The sequence below is a fragment of the Diuraphis noxia genome, unplaced genomic scaffold, assembly GCF_037042655.1.
Source record: "Diuraphis noxia isolate RWA-SAM2 unplaced genomic scaffold, SU_Dnox_SAM2 contig0001, whole genome shotgun sequence".
NCBI classification, from domain to species: domain Eukaryota; kingdom Metazoa; phylum Arthropoda; class Insecta; order Hemiptera; family Aphididae; genus Diuraphis; species Diuraphis noxia.
In genome coordinates this window covers 17,200,079-17,221,931 of record NW_028301711.1, presented here as the reverse complement: position 1 = coordinate 17,221,931, position 21,853 = coordinate 17,200,079, and the positions used below count along the sequence as shown (strand labels likewise).

General features: G+C 29.6%; 3 protein-coding genes across 3 annotated transcripts in view; 2 read left to right on the top strand and 1 right to left on the bottom strand.

The window, feature by feature from the left end:
- The window catches only part of LOC149060012 (uncharacterized), a 149,476-nt gene that overhangs the window by 24,289 nt on the left and 103,334 nt on the right, over nt 1–21,853 (top strand). The window lies entirely within an intron of this gene.
- LOC149060017 (uncharacterized) lies at nt 11,261–14,979 on the bottom strand. Its single transcript, XM_089218177.1, has 5 exons — nt 14,875–14,979; nt 13,034–13,223; nt 12,795–12,951; nt 12,227–12,622; nt 11,261–11,381 (listed from the first exon to the last, which is right to left on the bottom strand). The coding sequence occupies exons 1-4, from the start codon at nt 14,977–14,979 to the stop codon at nt 12,229–12,231; spliced, it is 846 nt and encodes a 281-aa protein (XP_089074303.1). The 3' UTR covers nt 11,261–11,381; nt 12,227–12,228.
- Nucleotides 16,180–16,889, top strand: LOC149060016 (uncharacterized). Its single transcript, XM_089215620.1, has one exon. It carries the CDS (start codon nt 16,290–16,292, stop codon nt 16,836–16,838), a length of 549 nt encoding a protein of 182 aa, XP_089071746.1. The 5' UTR covers nt 16,180–16,289; the 3' UTR covers nt 16,839–16,889.

The following is a 21,853-nucleotide window of genomic DNA, read 5'->3' as shown; positions in this document are numbered from 1 at the left end:
GTTTGTATAAATGGCCATTGGAAAGTTCCACTTGGATATTTTCTTATTAGTAGTTTTTGTAGAAGTGAAAGAGCTAACCTTTTAGCCAAGTGTTTTGAATTAATGAAAGAAACAGGAGCAGTGTGTCATTCAATCACATTTTATGGAGCCCCCAAGCATTGGGTGCAAACTTTGATTACTTCTCTTCATCGTTTAAGCCATGGTTTAACAATCCAGCAACACCAGAACAATCAAATCCAATTTATCTCTTTTGGGATGCAGCTCATATGTTAAAACTAGTTCGCAACGGCAACACTTTAGGTGAGAAACAAGTTTTTATAAATGGTAAAGGAGAAATAATTAGATGGAACCATATTGTTAATTACAAGAACTACAAGATAGTAAAGGTTTGCATGCAGCCAATAAATTAAAAAAGTCATATTCAATATTATGAAAATAAGATGAATGTACGTTTAGCTGTACAAACTTTAAGTAAGAGCGTATGCTGTAGCTTATTATTCTGTGAAGAATTAAAACTATTATCAGGAATAAAAGCAACAGCTGAATTTTGTGAAGTTTTCAACAATGTGTTTGATTTAACTGATTTCCGTAACAAACTGGGAAAAGGTGATTACTATTGTCCAATTAATGACGAAAAGATTAATTATATTAAAGATTTCATGGATTATTTTAAAGACTATATTGAAGGCCTTAAATATTATGATATTAAGAGGACGTGATACCCGCATGTGTTGTCTCCGTCTTACAAATGCGTAACATGGTACATTTTTCGCTCAGCAGAACACGTGTAGCTCCGTTAACTTAAAAATTAGAGTGAACTGACCTCTTATAAAATTTAAAGGTAAGATTATTAACTAGACAACCTCATATGCTTTTTATTTTATATCAAATTTAAAGCGAGTTATGAGTATTTTAAAATTGTGAATTTTTTGTGCATCTTAAAATACTCATAACTTCCTTTAAAATTCATATCTTACCTTTAAATTTGAGACAACACATGCGGGTATCGCGTCCTCTTAATAGTCAACAGCAAGGTATTCATATATTAAAAAGCCAACGCAAAACTGGATTTTTAGGCCTTATTATATGTCTTACTAATCTTTTGAAACCATTTGATGTAGTAAAACCCTATGTAATGTCTTACCTGTTACGTTATAAAATTAGTCAGGATCATTTGGAAGTATTTTTCAGCGCAATGCGAAGTCGTGGTGGATTTAACAATAATCCTAATGCAATACAATTTCGATCAGCGTACAAACGATTACTTGTAAGTAAAAATAAACGAAACAATGCTGATGCACTTTGCCATTACAATGATGATGAATCAAAATATTTTGAAAAGTTTGAACATGATTATGACTATCGCACATCTCAATTGGAAGAATATGTTAATGATGTTGTTAAATACACCAGTGGGTTTATAGTCTGTAAAATAAGAAAACAAAAAAACATCTGTGAAACTTGTTATAATGAATTGACAACGGAAGACATGATTACTTCATCAAAATTATTAAAAATTAAAAATAAGGGTAAACTTATCAACACATCTATTGAAAAAAAAAATGACTTGCAACTGAATATGTAATTCGAATGCATGATGACATGCTACTTACCAAAAAAATTGAACGAAGTCTGTTCTGAAACGTCCATATTTAATTCGGACACAATAAAAAGTCATATACTTAATCAAGATGTTTTTGAAAATCACAGATCGCAATTAATTCAATTAATAATTCGCCATTACGTAAATATAAGATAACACCATTTTGCAAAGATGCATACACTATCAATTTCTTGGAAAAGCATACGAAGACATTTTACAAAATTAATTTTATTTAAAAATCAATAATACACACGAAACATTGTTTTAATTATACTCTAATATTGTACTCACTATTTTTTTTTCAATTTCAATCTTACATAAATAATATCTTGGTCGACAAAACTATTGACGATATTACATAATAACATATTAATAAACATGTATACTATAATTTTTTTTACATATAGGGATAGTCATGACTGTAAATATTATTATTTATTATTAATTATTACATTAATGTTGTTTATTTTTGCATTTGCATTTAATAAAGTTAATAGTCAATTAATCATAATAATTAATTATAATATTTTATTCTATACATTAATTTATTTTAAACCATTACTATTTGGCGTCATTGCCCTGGTCGGCTTGTTTCTATGCGCATGCACACTAGTTGTTTGTTTCCTGAAACTACAAAATAAGTGGGGGGGGGGGGGGGTTATGTTGGACACAACGAATGACTGAAGTAGCTCTATCCCATAGACCTATTAACCATGGGCCGCGCATAGAGAGAGAAATCATAAGTGGATTCACGACAATTGAGCGCAGACAATTGAGCGCGTGACAATTGAGCGAAGACTATTGAGCGCACGACAATTAAGCGCTGCGAAAATTAAGCGCTAAGATAATTGAGCGCAATATATAAAAAATAAAAATAAAAATAAAAAATGTAGTATAATAATTTTGAAAAATAAAAATTAAGTCATAGTATGGTTTATAATACATTATGAGCCAAGTTAAAATATTAAATATTTTGAGCAATGCCTTTTAAAAAATGTTCAGTTGATCTGGAATGAAATTGTTCACAAATATTTTTTATCCTCAATTCTGAATCTTTGTATTTTTTTTTTTTTTTGGTTTTGGTTCATTACCTGCAACAAATTGGTGAATTCTCATGCGATTCAACTTTTCCTCTTTTTTTAGAGCGTCGATAAATTTCCAAATTGATGGATGAACTGCATTTAAAATTGATTTAAATGAATAATGCCATCATCCTTCAATAGCATTGTTGGTCCTTTTCAATCATTTTTAATCAATCCATAACAGTTCCATAATTGTATAGGAAACTTTGGAGACCTTCGTTGCCTGTTACGACTTATACGACCTATCCACGTGTCTTCAAAATAATCTAAGAGAGGTGTCAATATGGTTTCATGTTCTATATAAAAATCTGTTTGTAATAGGTCTTCGAATGCAGTAATAACAGACTCTGAGGGAACATATGCTAATGCATTTAACATTTAATATTTAATGCAAACTCGGAATTTTCACGATATTTTATGGCGAGTCCCGTATTTTGAATATGTCTCCATATAGACTGACAAAAGTGAAAAAAACAGCCATTTATTTCTGTTTGAGGAAATACTTTTTTCACTGCATTTATTGTACGCCGTGAATTGTATATAGCTGGTAGAAAATACTATGTGACGATGAAAAAGTACCATCAACATATAAATGTTCACAATCAACCATCATATCAAGATTTTCTGTAGTTGAAAAAATTAATATGCGTGGAATTTCTTGATTTTGCGAGTAACTATCATACAATAAAAATGATTTACCATCTAATGTTGTTGTAAATTCTGGTGGAATGATCAACTCCTTCAATGAAGATGGAATTGCTGGTGCCATTAATTCTTTTTGGCGAATTCTTTGAACAGTTTTTTTCATTGAATCAACTGCTGGTAATTGACCAGCAACCGCTTCAGTAATCTACAATAGTAATAAAACAAATATTTTAATTTTTTTTTTATTTCTTAAACATGAAAGTTAAAATTATAACATGTCGATACAAGTTGTTTTTGCATATAAAATGTATTATTTAATAAAATTGACATGGCTCTTATTCAGTCAATATTGAACTTAGAGCCATAGTTAACACATAAAAATTACTTTAAAAATATGCCAATCCGAATATGGTGTTAAAAATAGGTGTTGCTATTTAAAAAAAGTTTTTACTGCGTATGCGCAGACTAAATTCTCAAAAGTTTTTGAAATATATCGAAAAATGAGTATTCATATACCACCAGTTTGTAAAAAAAAAAAAAAAATCGATTTATTCCAAACAAATCCGGCCTAGAAATTCAGTGTTCCCTAAATCGGTGAACACACTGTATATGTAAATACGTACAAACGATAAAGTAAAACGTATATATTAGTACTAATGAATAGTGTTTCCTATGTTAAAATCAATATGCGATTATTATAAACACTGACAGAAAACGAAAGTTACTACTATAAATTATACATTGATATAAATATATAATAATGATCTCATAAAATATAAATATTAAATTTTATATTATATTTACCTGTAAAGATACCTAAAACAGCTTGAGTACTAAGTTCAGTATGTTTTGCAGTTGTTTTTAAAAATTGCACTGCTTTTCTCGCTTCAATTTTTGCAATATCGGGTACATGGTTGTGCTCTTTTTCACTTTCACTAATAATTTGACCATCCGTTAAATTAATACGACCACGACATTTTTTCGTATTGTATTCAATACATCGCCAACTACTGTTTTTGTCGAATCTGTATATATATCCGTTGTAACACAGAAGGTCTCGACCTTTTTCACTTTTAATAAATTCCATTTTATAATTTAAAAAAATTTAAAAGAGAATGCACAGTGTGCCAGTATGCCCATGTGAAAATATGACAATAAAGTTATATCCAGCGATAAGAATCTACATCGACTGCTGCGTTATCGTCGTTGGAATTGTATTCTAAAAAAAAACGATTTAATAACACTGTATCGATACGATACGAACGATGCGGCAAATAAGTAATAACATTATCATCAAACATAAATATTTTCTGACGGTTTATATAGGTATTCAAAGACAGTGCGAACAAATTTATTTCTAATTTCGTCATTTCGTGTACAGCAGTAAATGTAATAGCGCTGAAACTGTCTCAGCGCTTAATTATCACAGCGCCCAATTTTCGCCGCGCTCAATTGTCTTCGCCCAATTGTCGCGCGCTCAATTGTTGGGACACCAAGTGGATATTAAGCAAAACAGACAGAGCTAGCCGTTGGAATTCATGGAAAAAACAATATTTTATTCCATGATAAATTGTGTTACCTATCATCCGGCGTTTTAAAAAATTAAATAATTTGAAGTTTAATTAGAAATGTTAATAGTACTTTTGTAGTTTAAAACTATAATATTTTGGTTTTTTTTAGCTGTTTTGTACAAAACCATGGTGCAATATTGCAATATAAAAGGCTGTAACACAACGTCAACGATTGACGTTGTAGTTGTAAAAGTGATGTCTGGTATTAAATAAATGAATATTTTAAAAGTTTGTCCAACTATATACGTGCCCAGTCCCCAATAAATAATCATTTATTGCAATTAATTAAAGTAATTTCAAAATATTATTTAACCATTCGACTACATCGTTATAATAATGAGTTAGTAAAACCAAAAACTAGAATTAAATCATATTTGACAAAATTAATAACTTTTCAACATCAATAACAATATCTGTATTTTAGATTCTGAGCGGAGCGTTTTTTTTTTTTTTTATGAAGAATGGGATAAAATAATAAAATTTGCAGCGTCTGACGCTACAGGGAAAACAGGGTAAACGCAGCGTTCAGACGCCGCGTCAAGACGCGTCGTTCTATCGCGTCTAGAAGTCGCAGGGAAACCGTACCTTTACACCAACCGATTGAGGCCAAGAACTTTTGTCTAGTATACAGATATCTTTAAGAATTGAATTATCAATATCATTAATTATATCTAATAATCTTGAATTTAGATTAGGTAACACAGATACTTGTTATGAACTGATCACCAGTGCCGGCGCGACGGGCGGGCGAGCAGGGACATTGCCTACAGCCTCGCGCTTCTATGAGGGCCTAGCGGGGTATATACCGGCAGCATTTTTTTTATTCATATCTTGGTTTTGTGTGACCCAAATGGCCACACTTTGTGATAATAAATATCATCAGCCACCCCATAGTTGATTGGTTATATCTCATTAAATATTGTCATGCAAATTATGATAATAGTTTTGCCAATTCATGCTAATTATTGGTAAAAAAAAATTTCGAGATTTCAATATTGGGGGGGGGGGGGGGGGCTGGTGAAACGGTCGTGTTTAGCTGCTCTCGAGAGCACGTCTTGTTTGTTTAAATGGTTGTCATTGACTACCAAACAATATTATTATTGGTAACTTTCTCAAATTTTTTATGCCCAAAACCTTCTCTGTGATGTCCTCTTTAATTTAAAAAAAATTGCAAGATGATCCAATAAGTAGTTTCGAAGCCAAACCGTAACAAAGATTTCCTCTTTTGCTTGATTTCAGTTATATACATATATATATAGTGCCATATATGTATTATGTATGGTAGCACTCGACTGGGTCGGCCGCGGTTCGCGCTACTAATGATAACCGATAATGAAATTTATCATATTGTACTATAAAGATACAACAGCTATGATATTAGTAATTCTGTACCAAAATTTGAGATAAATGATAGAGTTAGATTATCATCAGTAGTTGATGTATATAGAAATAAATTGAAAAAAATTGGTCCAAGGAAATTTTTACAATTGAAAAAGTTTTTATATCAAATGTTGTTTATTATAAAATTTATGATATAGAAGGTAGGTACATTTTATGAAGAAGAATTACTGTTAACATTATTATAAATTGTATATTTTGTTGTTCTTGAAGTAAATTTTTTTAATAAAAAACCACAATTAGAGTCTCTTTTTAAAGATCATAATCTGGCTAGAGAATGGTTATAATAATGTAGTATTTAAATTAAATTATATTCAAAGTATTAAATTGTATTATTGTATACAATATAATATAGTATTATTTGAAACTTTTCTAATCTAAAAACGTGCACGTTTTATAAATTTAGATTTTTCGTAATACACAATCTGATATCCTCTTCTCAAGCCGGCCTAAGCCCGCCACTTTGGAGTCCCGTACTGATATTATCCATCATCTTCTGCGGCCTGTCGAGCCCTCTCCTCCTCTTCCTTGACGGTAAGGATGTTTTCTACCATCTTGTAGAAGAGTCTGAGGGTTTTGCCTTTACAACCTGGGTTCTTACATCTTGTCCTTTTTTCATTTTAAACTGGCCAGTGATCTGTTCTATCAGTCCTTACCTCTTTAGGTGGAGCATGTTGTCCTATTTTAGTGCCCATTTTACCTTTTTTAATTATACCTTCTTGTACATCATTAGTTGGACGGCCACGTTTCGGAGTTATAGAAGTACCAATTTTACAAAGAGATAAACCTAGCTGTTCTCTAAAATGTACTTATGACATAACATTTGTGACTTGTTTTTGTTTTTGAATTATTTTATGGAGAAGCCATGAGTTTACTATGGTAACATCCAATAAATTATGAAAAACTCTCATATACCATTTTCTACTTCTCATTTTTATTTTATGGCACCCAAGCAACCCATCTAATAAGTCAACGCCACCCATATGCCTATTATATACTTTTATTATGTTTGGACAATCAACTTCTACCCTTTTTTTTTTGTTTTCTATCAAACCTACTAACATTGACTACCGGATCTACAGCAGCAAATGTTGATAGCAAACTAACAATTTTTGTGTCTTTCCATGTAACAGCAACAATATTTGTTTAGTTATTTGCTCGTTTAACTGTTTTTCTTCATATTTCATTCGTTCATACAGAGGTTTTACAACAGCTGACCATTTATGAACTTTGAGATTTTAGGTTTCCCATCTGCTTTTAAATGAACTCCAGTAGTTTTCAAAATGTCTGAATAGTTTTCTATATCTTCTACAGTTGTATTTTTTGGTTCCTTCTCACATAATAAAGACCATAGCCCTACACTCCATTGATAGTAACTATCAAGCAACTGTAAGTTACCATGAATAAAAACTACAGAGTGTTTTCCTATTTTATATAAATCACTAGTTTGATCATAATGCAAACTATAAGATTTATCATAACGTTTTATTATATGATGTTTATTATCTAAAAAATTTGCAAATGATGGATTTACTCATCGTCATCATCTTTATCACTAGAGCATACAGTTTCTGTTTTTGTTAGTTCAGTTGTTTGCGAGTTACATTGTATATTTTTTTCTGTCTGTGCACTCAGTGGCTCGATTTTTGGTTTAAATACATCGCGGTAGTAGTTGTCAGAATCTATAACACCTTGTTTCAATTCCATTATATTTCGTTTTATATTCTTTTTTGATGCTATTAAATTTTCCAAAAAACTTTTTCTTTGTTCATTGTGAATAATAAACACAAGATAACTGTATCGTATGACTACTAATAACACTATGTAGATAACAACAGTGTTACGTTATATTTATATATATATACCTATATACGTGTGTACTTAAAATTTATTTATTTTAATAAACGTATGAAAACCGCATCTATATCTTCCTTCATCCAGTTCCCGCGTTTTATCGATAAAAAAAAACCCGTAGTCGCTGCGATTCTAAGAGAAATAAGAAATTTTCCGAAATTCTAAGAAATCTACACGGAAAAAAATTTGGTTGATCCAACCAAAATACGACACCCGCAACCAATATTTTTGATTGCACTCGTGACAACAATTTGTTTGGTAGAAATTGCATACTGATTTTTGTAAACAGTACTTTGTATTGACAACATAGGTTCTGTTGTGATAGCAATATTAGGTTAGCTTATTCTAACCTGAAAAATGTTGTTATATACACTATGCTTTGTAGCAGTTTCTAAATTATTTTGTATCCACAATAATTAGACTGGTAGCATTCAACTGTTTGAATAGTACTTGTAGCATTTTATTCTGTTAAGACTGAGTTATTATTAGACTAACAGTGTCATTAATTATTAATGATTGCAATATTATTTAGTTTGTTTTTCAGAACATTTTATTGAATCACATAATTTATTGTTTTGGAAATACAGTAATGAATTGTAACTTAAATAATCATTATTTTGTTACAGCTATATAACTATTTAGCTGGAATTACTATTTAGAATAGTTATTTTTTAAGAAGTAAAATTTAAAGTATATGCCAAAATTTAATAAGCCTGCCTAAAATCTTCATATTTATCTGCCAAAAGGTGTTTTTATCTTATAAGTAAAATAATGTGCAATTATAAATTAAAACAAAAAATAAAATGCAAGTTTATTTAAAATAAAATATACATAAGTTCCTAACTTTAATTTAATTACAATAGAAATACATAGGTATAATCAGTGCTTTATGTTACTTGCAAATTATACACACATGGAATGAGGAGCTTATAAAAATTTATGAAGTTATACTTAAGTTTTAACATTTAATTAGTAAAAAGTAGCTAGAGTTAAATAAGATATTATTATTTAACCTCTAACAGTGATATATCTATTGACATTGTATAAATATGATTTGGAGTGTAGGACACCAGATCATTATAATAAATAAAAATACTGTCATTGATTTTTTCTTCTACTTCTAATGAATGATAATGTTCATCAAATATTGTAGCATTTAGTTTGAAACATTGAAATATAATTAATTCGTTGTTACAAAAATATATTTTATTTATCATACCAAAATTTGGACCATCTAATTCACATATATTTAAAGTAAGAATCATTTTAGGGGTGTATCGTGTACCTTTAACTAATATCCATGGGCAATTTATTAATGAATCAAGTGAATTTCTTTGTATAAAATTTCTAATAGCCTGTGTATCAATGTCATCAGTAATTTCAGTACAAGGACCTAATTTTATTTCATCACTTAAAGTTCCTTTAGTAAATATGTTATTTAACTGTAATTGGTGTTTTATAGCTAGGGTTTTACATATATTACGGCGATTGCTAGAAGTATTTGCTGAAATTTTAGAAATTCTATGCTTCGCTTTAAAACGCATAGACCATAGGGAAATTAACGGACCAAATTTTTCAATAATTGTATGGTAATGTACCATATAATGATACTTTGGTTTTAATTCACACTTGCTATATTTAATTTATAAATCATGATGCTCAGCAACAAGAGTTTGTAATAAAACACAACATTCTTTTTGTAACAAAGGAGATGTGAGCAAGTCAAGAATTTTCCTCAATAAAATATAAAGTACCCATACTGTTTCATCTCTAGGAACAAAATCTCCAATGATTAAACCTAAATATCGTGTAAGCGACATCATTTCTGATGCAGAAAGTCTTAAAGTATTTTTTTTTAGATGTTCAATATACAAAATGCAAGGTTTAATGCCTTTATCAGGGCCATAATCAAAACATAGCAATCTTTCATTAAAAACTTGTAAGGAAAAAAGTTTTAAATCTTGTATATAGTATAGCAATAAAAATGATTAGTCATATTTACAGACCTCTTCCAATAAGTCATGCATAATATCTACGCCTACTTAATCTAACACACTGAAACCTATGACATCATGCCATACACAAGCTTCTTTCACACCACTATCAGAAACATTACCCTCAATAACATCAAGGTGATACTATTCTAAATTTCTTAATAGATTTTCATCAGCATAACACTGCTTTTTCATTTCTTTTTTCTCTATCATACACATACGACACACATGGGTTGCTGAGAAACTCTCAACAAACCCAGTTATGCTATGGATTCCTAAATTATCCCCTATTATGAGGCCCAACTCAAACTTAATATTTCCATTGAAATCATCAGTATTAATATCAATTCCAGTCTCTCTTAAAAAAATTCAACTCACCAATGACAGGTTTAAAAATAATATTACTACCAATTTCTGTCGGTCTGACGAATGAAACAATAATGTTAAAAAAATAGTATTTAAAGAAGATTGGCGATGAGGTAGTAAACATGGGATAGAAACATAAACAGCACCAAGTTAATAGATTCGGTTGAACTCTGGCTTTTGGGTCCGGAGAAAAAAACGTCAAAAAATTTCTAAGTCCATATCACTGCCACAATATTATCACAACAGCAATACTACGCAGTGTTGCCATAACAATAATTTTATATAACACAATAATAATTTTATACTACGTGATCACATAAAATTGCATGGCTTTTGGGTCTGGGAAAAAATGTCGAAATATCGAAAAACGTCTAAGAGGTTTTTTATTCGTATACAGTATTAGAATAACATCCGGTAGTCGGTTTTTTGATTTATCAATTTTTGATTAATTACTATTATTATTAAAAGTAAAAAAATATGGTATTCGTTAGTCGTTCCCTACATTAAATATTTTTATTTAAATTACATTCGCGTTACTTGTAATTATTTTCATGACTAATATATTACTTTCCTTCTTCATTCAAAAAGTAGGGCTTTACAAATAACGTTAATTATTAAAAACAAAAATTATAATTTCCCACCTAATGTATATTATTTATTTTATTAAATATATTAGACAACTGTAATTGTTGTTGTATTCAATAATTATATTGTATGTTTTAATTTCTTATATCATATTTTTAAATATATATTAATTATATATTCATTTAATATGATATAATTATTTGAACTTAAAAATGTGGTGGCCCTAAAAAGGGCCGTTTTAAATGAGTGTGCTAATCACGCAGTGGCGGATGGTGGAAGTTATCTGTGGAAATAAAGTATTAATATTATAAGTTTATCATAATTTACATGCTCATATACAGGGTGTCCCGTGAGGATTTACCAATTGCAATATCTCCCGAAATAATGGTGATATCGAAATTCTGATTTTGTAATAAGACTCACAGGGATAAGAACTACAATTATTTCATACTTTAATTGATTTTAATGTTTTGGTAAAAAAGTTAAAAAATACATTTTTTTATTTAATTATTTCCAAAAAAATTGAAGATAGCCATTTTGTAGAGTTTATTTTTTTGAAGATATTGATGTTTCAAAATTTTATTTTCATAATTTTCCTGATTTTTAATATTTTTTTTAGTTTCGAGAAAAATTGCGAATTATTAATTAACACCGTAATGTTATCAAACATGTGATCCGCCGCACCGCGCGCATTCCCATACAGACGGCCGAATATCTTCCGTGTTCCTAATAGTTATACATTTTTAATCATATTTTATTTCTTCAAAACTAGAAAAATATTAAAAATCAGGAAATCAATGAAAACAAAATTTTGAAACGTCAATATTTTCAGAAAAATAAACTACAAAATGGCTATCTTTAATTTTTTTGGAAATAATTAAATAAAAAAATATATTTTTTAACTTTTTTACCCAAACAATTAAATAAATTTAAAAATGAAATAATTGTAGTTCTTATCCCAGTAAATCATATTTTAAACCAGAATTTTGATATCTCTATTATTTCGTGAGATATCGCAATGGGTAAATCCTCGCCGGACACCCTGTATGATATGAGTGGATATGACGTAACCTGAAAAGAGATGTTTTAAATGTGTTTTATCACATTAAAGCCGTTTTATCAAGGTACCTCTAGCATTCTGGACAGTGACAATCGTCAATGTCCCGTTTCATTGGTTCGTATCCAATGCCCGGATATGCCCTTGCAACGTCGCTCATGAACCTTTTGAAACGGTCGCTGGTTGTAGGAAGGCGATTTAGTATATTGGTTCGATACATCCATTCGCCAATGTACGAATCCGCTACCCGCTTGCAATTGCATCTTGTTAAGATGCGTTTTAATTCCCTCCACGATCTTTCTATATGCTGCGTGTGGTAGCGAATTGGTTCTTGGTTTGGTGGCCGAACTCCTTCCCACTGCTTATCTAAGCACTCTTGGCTAAATCTGCCAGTCCCTACCCAAATTGGTGGCTCATTTTTTGGAGGCTCAACAAAGTTTATTGAGTGGTTTACCACTCCATGACCACTAAAATGAATTAAAAATATCAATTATTTAAAAAAAAAATGTACGGTAGGTTTCAATCTTGCATATATTTTTTAAATTTTATTTGGTTATTATTTTGATAAATTTATTTTATTAATTTATTTTCATTTTTATAATACTATATAATACTTATATATTACTTTATAATATTTACCTAAATATATTACCACATTGACCATAAGCCCTCCACATGTCACTACATATAAATGCATCTTGGTTAATGTATTTTTGCATCAGTGGTAGTAGCGTGTCAGTTGACCTGTCCGGGACTATAACACCAAATACTTGTTTGGTAGTACGACTTATACCACCTTAATAATTATATTACAAATGTCTGTATTTATTATCTCACAAATTATTAATTTATGATTTATGATCGTTATTTTCAATTACCAAATAACCACACAGCATTCCATACCATAACACGCCCAACGTTGTATTTAGCTCTGAACAGATGCGTCTCATCTACTTCCACGATATCGTGTTCATTGCCGATCATTAGGTAGTCGTGGTTCATTATTTTAGTGGCTACGTCCCTAAAATATTCAGTATAAGCAACCGCTGTGTCTGTAGATATATTCACCTATTATTCAAAAACATATTTATTTTTTTATTTAAATTCCGCGAAAATAAGTAAATAAATTACTTGATTCACAATAGTATCATAAAATTAATAATAATAATAATAATAATAATAAAATTATACAATAATTATTATTATTATATAGTTATTGACATCGCGCGTTATATCATAAGCGCAATTTCAATAATAAAAAAAGCGGGTAAGTCGTGGATGTCGCTCTATTGTTTAGTAGGTTACAAGTGGGTTACTGTAATGGATGGAATTAAAAATGAATCCAATGATATTATATCATTGTATGCGGAAAACGATTCTGAGCGAAGACGGTTTATCTGTCTAGAATATATTATAGATTATTAAAAATTTTCAAATCTTAGATTTAAAAAGAAAAACTTTTATGAATTTCTATCTAAGATAATTTGAACATTGCCGTAATTTTAAAGTATTTAGTCAAAATTTGAACTTTAAATGCTTATAAAAAAAAACACCGCCTATGTATTTTTAATATTTTTTAACTGCTATTGTGACAATGTGTTAGAAGCCTTGCATTAAATTTTCAAGCTTTTCTACCGAACACATAAATTTTTATCGATATTTATAGAAAAAAAAACTAAAAAAGTTGAAAAATTAAAATGTCAGCAAACAGCTCAAAACAAATCTAAATATTTTGAAAATTTTATCAAATATATAAAATGACTATATAAACATTCAGTGAAAACAAGCTAACCTAAATTTCAAATGCTCATAAAAATTTAATTTGAATTTCCGGTGGAATTTTTATTTGTGATAAAGATTGAAAAACTTGTAAGGAATCTTGTATTAAATTTTTAAATCTTAGATTTAAAAAGAAAATTTTTTATGCATTTCTAGCTTAAAATAATTTGCGAATTTTTGTGATTTTTACGTATGTTGTCAAAATTCAAACTTTGAATTCTTATAAAAAAAAATTGTGACTGTATATTTATTTTATTTTAAAAATCGAAGCATTTTTACTGCCCCAAAACGTGATGACAGACACAAAAAAAAAAATAAAAACACACATCAATATATCGCTCCGCTCAGAATCTAAAATGAGGATGCTTAGTTCTGAATTTTATAGGCATTAAAATTAAAATTATAATTTGCATTTTAACTCTAGAATAATAGTGTTTTATTAATAATACCTATTCTGATGTCTACGAGATTCTTTTGTTATTTGATATGCAGTGATCGTAATACATGAACGCAAAAAATATTGGGGTTGCTATTATGATTTGCTATACTATTAATAGCAATATACTATTGTTTTAGGACAGAGTAAATAATTTTTAATCGACGCAATAATTTTAAAAACTATTAATTAAAACTATTAATTAAAACTATAACTGCTAATAACTGCTATATATATTCAAATATAAAATTAGAATAATTATGTCTTAGGTATCTTTTGCTAGATAATTTACAACTTATAACTTATAAAATGCTTCTACTTAGTAATTATGTAGGCATTATACAAATTCAAATTAATTTACCTATCGTTGGATCGTTGCTGTGTCCGAATTGATTAACCTCAAATAAATCATTTGAACGATTTTATTGCAGCCCAACTCTCCAGCAGTATGTACATACTCTAAAAACGTATTTTTAGTTGGATTCATTTTATGGCCACCCCCACATTTGAACCTGTAGCCGAGTTTCCGACTGGAATCAATAACTCGATACATTGGTCTTCCACAACGCGGATCCGGACATTTCGGCGTGGCCATCTCGGCGTGGCCATTTCGGCGTGGCCGTTTCGGCGTTGCCGTTTCGGCGTACAGCCTTTTCGGCGTGGGTCGATTTCGGCGTAGTAATTTTTCATAAAATGATTTTAATCGCGTTTAGATAATATAATGTTAGTATTGATTATATTGTACCGATATCATTTATCACCTTTTATCTCACTTTCGTCGGTTAGATGCAGGTATGCAGTATGAACTCATTGAACTGTATATAATAATAATATTTATAAATATATATTATAGTATGGGATTATACTGTCATACAACATAATCTATATTACGGTCTAAGTTAATAAAGATATAGATTTAGGTATAGTTAACCTATACGCTGTATTGATAGACGATCATTGAGTAAATCATCAAGTAGTCAGTAGTTAGAAATCGCTATGGCACAAGCAATTATTGAAACTTTCCGTGGACGTGAAATATATGTACATGATGGGTATATGTATATTTTTGATGCATTTAGTGCAAATAAATTAAAAAAGTTTTGGCGATGTCGTTACAAAGATTCGTGTAAGGCGAGAATTCATACACTAGTTGAAACAAATAAGTTTTTAAAACAAATAAATGAACATTCGACCCATGACTCGGAAGCGGCTAAGATTGAAGCTAATTATGCAGTTACCAAGATGAAAAAACGAGCACGTGAGACAATGGAGCCTACATCAAATATCATCAATGAATGTACGAGTGGATTATCACAAGCAGGAAAGGTAAATATCAAAATTTTAATAACTTCAATTGAGAATTAATTTTAAATTAATTAGGGAGCGTTGACGGCCGATGGAGCTTTAAAAAAACAGATAAGACGCACGCGGCGTGAAATTCAAGCTGCACCCGATGCTCCAAAAGATTTGGTTTCATTAATAATACCATTGAATTACCAGTCGTATTCGCCATCTGAAGGTGTAACTGAACAATTTTTACTACACGATAGTGGACCTGGAGTCGATAGAATTTTAATTTTTTGTCGCCCTCAAAATTTAAATATTTTATCAGAGTCTTCCAATTGGTATGTCGATGGCACATTTAAAGTAGCACCTCATTTATTTTCGCAAGTATATATGTAATATTAAGTAAATACCTCGATGGCGTTCATCCCCTTATTTATGCTCTTTTACCCGATAAAAAAAACCAAACGTATGAACGGCTATTTAAAATATTAATTGAATTAAAACCAGGGTTAAAACCAAAATCAATTGCTTGCGATTTTGAGCAAGCTGCGATCAAAGCAATTAAAAACAATTTTCCTGAAGTTCAAATTCACGGATGTCTATTTCATTTGACAAAAAATTTTAGACTTAAAATGGGTGACCTAGAATTATTTTCGAAGTATAAAAACGATGCAGAATTTTCAATTTATATTAAAATGATTTTGGCTTTAGCTTTTGTTAAAATTGACGACATTTACAATAGTGTAAACTTATTATATGATGAACTGCCTGAAGAAATATTTCCTCTCTTGGAATGGTTTGAAGAAAACTACATCGGTACAGTTGTAAGAAACCGTCGTCGAAACCCACTTTTCCCCCCTATAATTTGGAACGTTCATGATCGCGTACTTAATAAAGACGATCGAACAAATAATCATGCAGAAGCGGCAAATCGTCGTCTTAATCTACAAATGGCAGTTGACCATCCGACACTATGGGCATTTATATCATGTTTAAGGAGAATACAAAGTGGCCGAGACACCTTCTTTTGCCAATTAGAAACAGGCAAAAGTCCACCAAAAAAGAAAAAAAAATACATCGACGTCGATAAACGTATTTTAAAATTAGTCTGCGATTATGATAATCGTAATATTATGAGCTTTTTAAGAGGGATAGCACATAATTTAAGTATGATGACCTGAATATTTTTATTCATGATTTTAATAGCATTCTCCTTATTTTTATATTTTTAATATTTTAATATTATTATATACAGTTTTTTATACAAAAATTATTTATATATTTAATACAATTTTTTTAGCATTCTAATTATTTTAATTAAATTTGTTTTATTATACTTAAATATACCTAATTATTATATACAGTTTTTTATACAAAATTATTTATTTATTTATATTTTATGGTGACCTACCTAATTTCTTGAATGGCTCTACGCTTAAACGGCCTTACGCCGAAACAGCCGTACGCCGAAACAGCCACGCCGAAATGGCCACGCCGAGATGGCCACGCCGAAATGGCCACGCCGAAATGTCCTAGACCGTCCACAACGACATTCAGGCACATCAAATTCATTCGGAATAATGCCAAAATATGTAAAAATAATTTTACTTTGCCTCCCAGATGAAATACGTTGCTCTTCAGTTAGGCCCCAAAAAGGCACCTAATGAAAATACTGACAGACAATTTGGTTGAAGCAACGTGTTAATATCCATAGTAGTATAGTATAACAATTAACAAAAGTTAAAAACACTACTTTACGATTAGAAAACTCAAATCGGAATGACGAATTGACGGGATTTCAGTGAATATACACCAAAGATGGCTAAAATTAAACGTTGTTTTGACTGGGTCTATCACGCACATCAGGCGGATATTCGTATGCATTTCCGAGGATTTTAATAATAAATTATAATTGTTAGTGGATAGTCTGTTCTTGGTTACTTATACATTAGTGTATTTTATTACGACGTTTTATTAATTTCATTACGACGTCAACCGATATGTTGCTACCAATCATGCAAAAATATATACCTACACCACGATCATAGGCGTAACTATAGGGGGGCTATGATATAAGAAATTAAAATATACAATATAATTATTGAATACAACAACAATTACAGTTGTCTAATATATTTAATAAAATAAATAATATACATTAGGTGGGCAATTATAATTTTTGTTTTTAATAATTAACGTTATTTGTAAAGCCCTACTTTTTGAATGAAGAAGGAAAGTAATATATTAGTCATGAAAATAATTACAAGTAACGCGAATGTAATTTAAATAAAAATATTTAATGTAGGGAACGACTAACGAATACCATATTTTATTACTTTTAATAATAATAGTAATTAATCAAAAATTGATAAATCAAAAAACCGACTACCGGATGTTATTCTAATACTGTATACGAATAAAAACCTCTTAGACGTTTTTCGATATTTCGACATTTTTTCCCGGACCCAAAAGCCAAGTGGGTCCGTGAAAAGCGGTCGGAAAATCGATAAATCAAAAAACCGACTACCGGATGTTATTCTAATACGGTATACGAATAAAAAACCTCTTAGACGTTTTTCGATATTTCGACATTTTTTCCCAGACCCAAAAGCCATGCAATTTTATGTGATCACATAGTATAAAATTATTATTGTGTTATATAAAATTATTGTTATGGCAACACTGCGTAGTATTGCTGTTGTGATAATATTGTGGCAGTGATATGGACTTAGAAATTTTTTGACGTTTTTTTCTCCGGACCCAAAAGCCAGAGTTCAACCATAGATTCCAGAATGATTACCTAAAGGATTTCCAACTTCATAGTCATCATAAAAGAGAAAAATTGGCAATACTATTTGAGATTCGTAGTCTTTTTGTTTTTTGCGCCAAACACTTCCCTGTGTAAAGTTCATTAAATCTGAGTTGTAAAGTTTACATTTATTTAAATAAAGTAAAGTTCCAGACAAAACATTTTTCATTTTAAAAAAATTATAAAATACATGTCTTATTGGGATAAACTGCTAGGTGCAATTAACTGGAATCAAAGCAAAATTATTATTTTGTCTATTTTCATTTAATTGTTCTCCATCAACATACTCTTGAGGTGGAATGTAAGTACCAAGTTCAGTATAGTATTTAAACCGTTTGTATTCTGTATTTAAATCATTAAACCGATGTCTACAACTTCTAAAATTGAGTTAAAATGATCAAAACATTCTTTTAAAATATTACCATCCAAAAGTAATTTAGATACACTACTTCTTAAAGTATAATTTATACCATAAAAAATTAGTGACATATCATCTACAATGGTTTGAACAACATTTCTTGGAACCTGAGGATTTGAATATAATTTTGATAAAAATGAGCTAACATAATGTTCTTGTATATAACAATAATTGCCACTGGTGTCTTTTTCAAAAGGTGTGTTGGATGTTTCTATACCACTATTAATACATAAATTAAGTGTATTATGGTCCCCATACACGGTCAGTTATGAATGTCAGTTTTTGTGATTGTCACTCGTGATTGACCGTGTATATTAATGAATGTCAATCATTTTTTTTAACTGATGAATTTCAAACAAGTTTGATTTTTTGTTGTCAATCAGAGTGATTGACAATCATGACGGACCATGTGTGGTAATGATTTATACTCGTTATCATTCAAAACAATAACAAAAACATTATCACAGTTGTACCACGTGCTTATACGCGGAATACTTTTCAGTTTTCACTTTCAAAATCGTTATTCATTAATAAAGTAAGTATATTTTAACTAAACATATTTGTCGCCGCCGCAACAATTTGATGGTAACGCTCATTAATGAGTAGTAATTACTATAGGTATCTCGCCGCCGACCGACACACACACAAGATATCACAATTTATTTTTATGTTATTATTTCTTTTTTGATTATCTGTGAATTATATAATATGTAGATTATAAGCAAGTTATCGCCACCGTCGCATCGGCTGCGCGAAATATTAATTAACACAGCCGCCCAAGCCGGCAGTCCGTTCCATAGTGCCAAAGTGCCAACGAGGAAGTGCAGCAAGTATTCCTCTTGCCCTATTTTACTATTATATTATATACGTGCTCGAATCGCCGTGTTGTACTACATAATATTATATCATATATAATTGTGTGGGCGCGAATCGCCGTTATTATTATTGTAACACATCAGTTATATTATTATATTTCACTATTATATTATATACGCAGGGCTGCAACTCAAAAATTGAAATAAAAAAGTGAGAAAAGTGATCAATTTTTTTATTTAGGTGACTAAAAGTGACTATATCTTTTTATAAGAGATAAAAAGTGACAATATTTTGCTTAATAAAAAACATTTTTAATAGGTAACTAACTAAAGTATATTGCTCACTTGCATTTTATTTTATAAATTAATAATAAAAAGAAACAATAAAATCAAATCTTTTGATATATTTTACAAATTAATAAACCAACATAAATATAATAAATATAATATAGGCATCTGCCATGTAAATATGTAATAACTGCAATACCTATAGATAGGTACTAAATTTAAATTATAATTTAAGTATAGTATAATAATAATATAACATTTTAATAGGTAACTATATACTAAAGTATATAAATATTGCTTACTTGCATTTTATTTTATAAATTAATAATAAAAAGGAACAATAAAATCAAATCTTTTGATATATTTTACAAATTAATAAACCAACATAAATATAATATATAATATAGGCATCTGCCATGTAAATATGTAATAACTGCAATACCTATAGATAGGTACTAAATTTAAATTATAATTTAAGTATAGTATAATAATAATATAACATTTTAATAGGTAACTATATACTAAAGTATATAAATATTGCTTACTTGCATTTTATTTTATAAATTAATAATAAAAAGGAACAATAAAATCAAATCTTTTGATATATTTTACAAATTAATAAACCAACATAAATATAATATATAATATAGGCATCTGCCGTGTAAACATGTAATAACTGCAATATAGATACTACATTTAAATTATAATTTAAGTATATTATAAATATAATTATTGTAAGGAAAACATTTTTCTTTTTTTTTCAGTCTTACGTTACATTTGTACTGAGATCATCTGAAACTTACTTAATCTTTTTTAAGTTTCTTGGTAAACTGTGTGATGAGATTGGACTTCCTTTTCTCAATATTTTTTTTAATTGATTCAGTCTTGGAACATCTTTCCCTCTCATCCTCTCTAAGTTTTTTTGCTGTTTCCAACATACCCACAGCAATCTGAGCATTAACTAAGTCATTTTTTTTTATTGCCGTTTGAAGACGTTCAGTTGCTTCTTCTAAAAATTTATCAGCCGCTTCTATTTGTTTTAATTCAATTTTTCTAGATTTTGTAAGTTCTTCTTCTAGTTTGTCAATATTTTTTTTACTCTCTAGTATTTTTAATTCTGATTCTTTTCTTTGATTTTCCTGTTCATGTTCTAGATTTTTTTTCTGTACTTCTTCCATGTTCTTACTTTTTAATTCCTCAAGATAACTTAAATACTTAGAATGGGCCAATCTAGCAGATACTAAAAGTTCATTAGTTAATGGAACCAACTCAGGTCTTTCATTGAAACGAGATAAACCTCCTTTAATATTAAGTCTGCTATTTAGCATACGGCAGGACATTGCAGCTTTATCGTCAGTGATTATGTTTCCCGAAAGGGAAAAACCACGCTCAACTTCAGCACTCCCGTGCGATAACGTTAAACAAGATTTAACAAGTTGTGTGACTGTTGGATACTTAAATTCTCCAAATCCAGTTTTAAGTTCAAATATATTATACCAAAAATGATCAATTCTTACTGTGGTATTTGTAAAAGTTTCATGTTTTAATAACTTCCACTCATCGACTAGTTTATATAAATCTACTTTGAAAGGCATTATTTTTGAAATTTTTTCTATATCATTCACACTTCTAGATTTTTTTATTTCATCAGTTTTCAGACACCTAAAATATTTCAGCTTTGAAGAATCTTGAATAGATGACTTCTGTAAAATATGATTGCCAGCAGCAACAAAATGTTTTCTTATGTTTGTCAAAAACAATCTTTTATCAAGTTCAACTATTTTGTCTATATGTAACTTCAATTTATCAGGTAAATATAATTTATCTACACTCTTGAGATTATTTATGTCAAATATATCAATAGAA

Excerpts from the sequence above, each read along its gene's own strand:
- LOC149060017 (XM_089218177.1), bottom strand. The coding sequence starts at position 14,979 with ATGGCCACGCCGAGATGGCCACGCCGAAATGTCCGGATCCGCGTTGTG. Across the intron at positions 13,224-14,874 it reads ACTCGGCTACAGGTTCAAAT|GTGAATATATCTACAGACAC; the intron begins GTGGGGGTGGCC and ends TTTGAATAATAG. Across the intron at positions 12,623-12,794 it reads CAATGTGGTAATATATTTAG|TGGTCATGGAGTGGTAAACC; the intron begins GTAAATATTATA and ends AATTCATTTTAG.
- LOC149060016 (XM_089215620.1), top strand. The coding sequence starts at position 16,290 with ATGGGTGACCTAGAATTATTTTCGAAGTATAAAAACGATGCAGAATTT.